This window comes from Atractosteus spatula, chromosome 5 (assembly GCF_055471065.1).
Source record: "Atractosteus spatula isolate fAtrSpa1 chromosome 5, fAtrSpa1.hap1, whole genome shotgun sequence".
NCBI classification, from domain to species: Eukaryota; Metazoa; Chordata; class Actinopteri; order Semionotiformes; family Lepisosteidae; genus Atractosteus; species Atractosteus spatula.
This window is the reverse complement of record NC_142710.1, coordinates 12557553-12560895: the sequence shown is the minus strand read 5'-3', so window position 1 is coordinate 12560895 and position 3343 is coordinate 12557553. Positions and strand designations below refer to the sequence as shown.

The 3343-nt window shown below is 45.8% G+C and overlaps 1 protein-coding gene across 1 annotated transcript; it reads right to left on the bottom strand.

The window, feature by feature from the left end:
* Window positions 1-311: 311 nt before the first annotated feature.
* LOC148834145 (ly6/PLAUR domain-containing protein 2-like) lies at window positions 312-2746 on the bottom strand. The gene is made up of 3 exons (XM_088916739.1): window positions 2424-2746; window positions 1331-1456; window positions 312-641 (listed from the first exon to the last, which is right to left on the bottom strand). Exons 1-3 carry the CDS (start codon window positions 2473-2475, stop codon window positions 541-543), a joined length of 279 nt encoding a protein of 92 aa, XP_088772865.1. The 5' UTR covers window positions 2476-2746; the 3' UTR covers window positions 312-540.
* Window positions 2747-3343: the final 597 nt, after the last annotated feature.

Below are 3343 nucleotides of genomic sequence, written 5' to 3'. Positions count from 1 at the left end.
TCTCACTGAAGCTTTGTCTTCTCACACTCTCACAGAGGTTTCTGAACGATCAGTGTGGAAATAAGCAGACGTGTAAATATGTCAGTCTCAAGGCATTCCCACGATCCCTCCTTATCGTAATTAACAAAGTGATGCACGGAAATCGTTGTCAAAGGGAATTACAGAAAACAGATGAAATTGAGTAAAAAAAAACAAATGCACTCAATAGCAAGGGAGGTGAGATGAGTCATTAATCATCTCGATCAGTCATCTCAGCACACACACACACACAACAGAGGGAGTCAGAGTGTGATGTTGATTCCAATCCAGTTTATTGCAGGAGAGTTTAACATCAGAGGAGGGGCTGTCTGCTCCACACACAGCAGTCTGACACAGACACAGTGTCCAGGGACTGTGGGCTCCACACGGGCTCCACAGCACCACAGCCCTACTCCCACTCATGCCACTCGCCAGAATCAGGTAAGAACGACCCCCTGGGAAAACAAGAGACTCTCCGTGCCCAACCCAGAGGGGTCTCTCCCCCGCCCCCCCTGCCACGGCTCAGTTACAGAGGTCGGTCTTGCAGCAGGAAGCCCTGGCTATCCATCCCATGTTCGGCATGGAGCAATCCGAGGGCTTGCCACACCTCCGGATGACACCCGCTGCAGAGAGACACAGAGAGGGGTGGTTAGACTGCGCTCTCGCTGGGCTGAGCCATTTCCCTGACCTTCAAGACAGCACACACAGCTGACACGAGGAGTGTCAAACAGATACACTGATATATTAAAGAGACATTCTGAAGATTAACTGTAAGAGACACACACTGTCTGTATTAACTGATAGAGACACACTGTCTGTATTAACTGATAGAGACACACTCTATTAGCTGATAGACACACACTGTCTATATTAACTGATAGAGACATACTGTCTATTTTAACTGATAGAGACTCACTGTATTAACTGATGGAGACACACTGTATTAGCTGATAGAGACACACTGTGTGTATTAGCTGATAAAGACACACTGTGTGTATTAGCTGATAAAGACACACTGTGTGTATTAGCTGATAGTCACACTGTCTGTATTAACTGATGGAGACACTTTATTAGCTGATAGAGACACACTGTCTGTATTGGCTGATAGAGACACACTGTCTATATTAACTGAAAGAGACACACTGTCTGTGTTAGCTGATACAGACACACTGTCTATATTAACTGATAGAGACACACTGTATTAACTGATAGAGACACACTGTCTATATTAGCTGAAAGAGACACACTGTCTGTATTAGGTGATAGAGACACACTGACCAAGCCAGCAGACAGACCCAGTATCTTGACTTACAGAAAGGAGGGCGGAGGATCGCAGACACACAGACGTTGTTATCACCCGTGCACGTCTGCACTGTACAGCTGCCAGGGACCCCACCCTGTCCCTGAAGCATGCAGTTGTTACACCTCAGGGCCTCTCCTGCAGGCCAGGGGGACAGAGTCAAGAGGAGAGAGTCTGGTGGGCAGGTATGGCCTCTCTCTCATCACTCCACCTCATCACTGAATCGCGTCTTTCTACTTCATTTCTGCCAACACCTGGCACCCTAAAAGAGTATGCTTCATCTCTCTCCCTTCTTCCTTGTTTGTGATGTTTCCTTCAGTACTCAGACACCGAATTGACTAATGGAATTTTAATTGTATCAAAAGACTGATATGAGGCAAAAGTATGGAATTTCTGCTTTTACTTCTCGATGACTGCATGCGTACACGTTAAACCATGGAAAAACTAACGTTTTTGTGTTCAAAGCCCCCAATTTTCCCCCAGTGCTGTTCAAAGTTGAAACTCATAATGACGGTCATTGATCCTGTCTGAAATGACCAGTCTATCTGTGAGATCAGTGTTATTGATCCTGTCTGAAATGACCAGTCTGTCTGTGAGATCAGTGTCATTGATCCTGTCTGAAATGACCAGTCTGTCTGTGTGATCAGTGTCATTGATCCTGTCTGAAATGACCAGTCTATCTGTGAGATCAGTGTCATTGATCCTGTCTGAAATGACCAGTCTGCCTGTGAGATCAGTGTCATTGATCCTGTCTGAAATGACCAGTCTGCCTGTGAGATCAGTGTCATTGATCCTGTCTGAAATGACCAGTCTGCCTGTGTGATCAGTGTCATTGATCCTGTCTGAAATGACCAGTCTGCCTGTGAGATCAGTGTCATTGATCCTGTCTGAAATGACCGGTCTGTCTGTGAGATCAGTGTCATTGATCCTGTCTGAAATGACCAGTCTATCTGTGTGATCAGTGTCATTGATCCTGTCTGAAATGACCAGTCTGCCTGAGAGAGGAGAACTGTTGTCAGTACCTGCTGTATTGATAAAAGGGGTAGTGAGTGACCACTGTGAATAACACCGAGCCACATGAAGCTCGGAGACAGAGCGAACTCACCGCAGCTCAGAGACAGCAGCAGGACGGCAGCGAGGAACACCAGCGACTTCATCTTGTTGGAGTACGACAGCAATATTGGGGTCTGTACAGAGTGAAAATGTCAAAATCATACCCATAAGTATTTAATTTTCACTGAATACTTGCAGTTTCGTTTCAAAAGAGGAATGAGCTCATGCTACCGCTTCAAGAATAAGAATAAGAAACGATTTCCACATCTGAGACAAATCGGCTCATCGGGCCAGAACGCAGCCCAATTTCCTTTGAGTTAATAAGAATAATAAAATAATAATAATCAGCCCTCGGAACGGCGAGTTCAGAGCAGTCGAACCGCCTCCTCTCAGGCGCCCAGAGGCCGGCGGCTCTGAAGCCAGAACCGCACACCTTGTTGAATTACCAGCTCAAAGCGCACACGGGGTGTCAGTCTGAGATGAGCGACACACACGTCCCGTCCCTCTTTATATACTGTAGCTTCTGCCCCTATTCTTACGGAATGACGACAAGAATAAACTCTGCCAGCAAAGAAAAAAGGCAACATAAAAACAAAACAGTAAAATCGGAGGATTACAGCCAAGCGGTCGCCCCCGGCGATGGAAACCACACCCTCGTCGCCGAGGAGGATGAAAATAAAAGGAATAAAAAAAGCCATTTGATTCAAATAGCTTTGGCACAATCTATGGGTACTTTGCCCTTGAGTTGCGAAGCTTTTAGATTCTGTGGGTCCTTTATGCAGATCGCTCAACTGGAGGACTTCTGTAGGAGCACCATTATTTAAAAGATTTCCAAAACTATAGCTTTGGTAGAAAAAGTGAGAGTATCTTCACGCATTCCTCTTCATTATACTTCACACTTAGTTTAAACTACTGAGTGAAGTAGGTTTGAAACACAGAGGAAGGGGCAGCTCTTTAGCCGGTTGTGGGCCT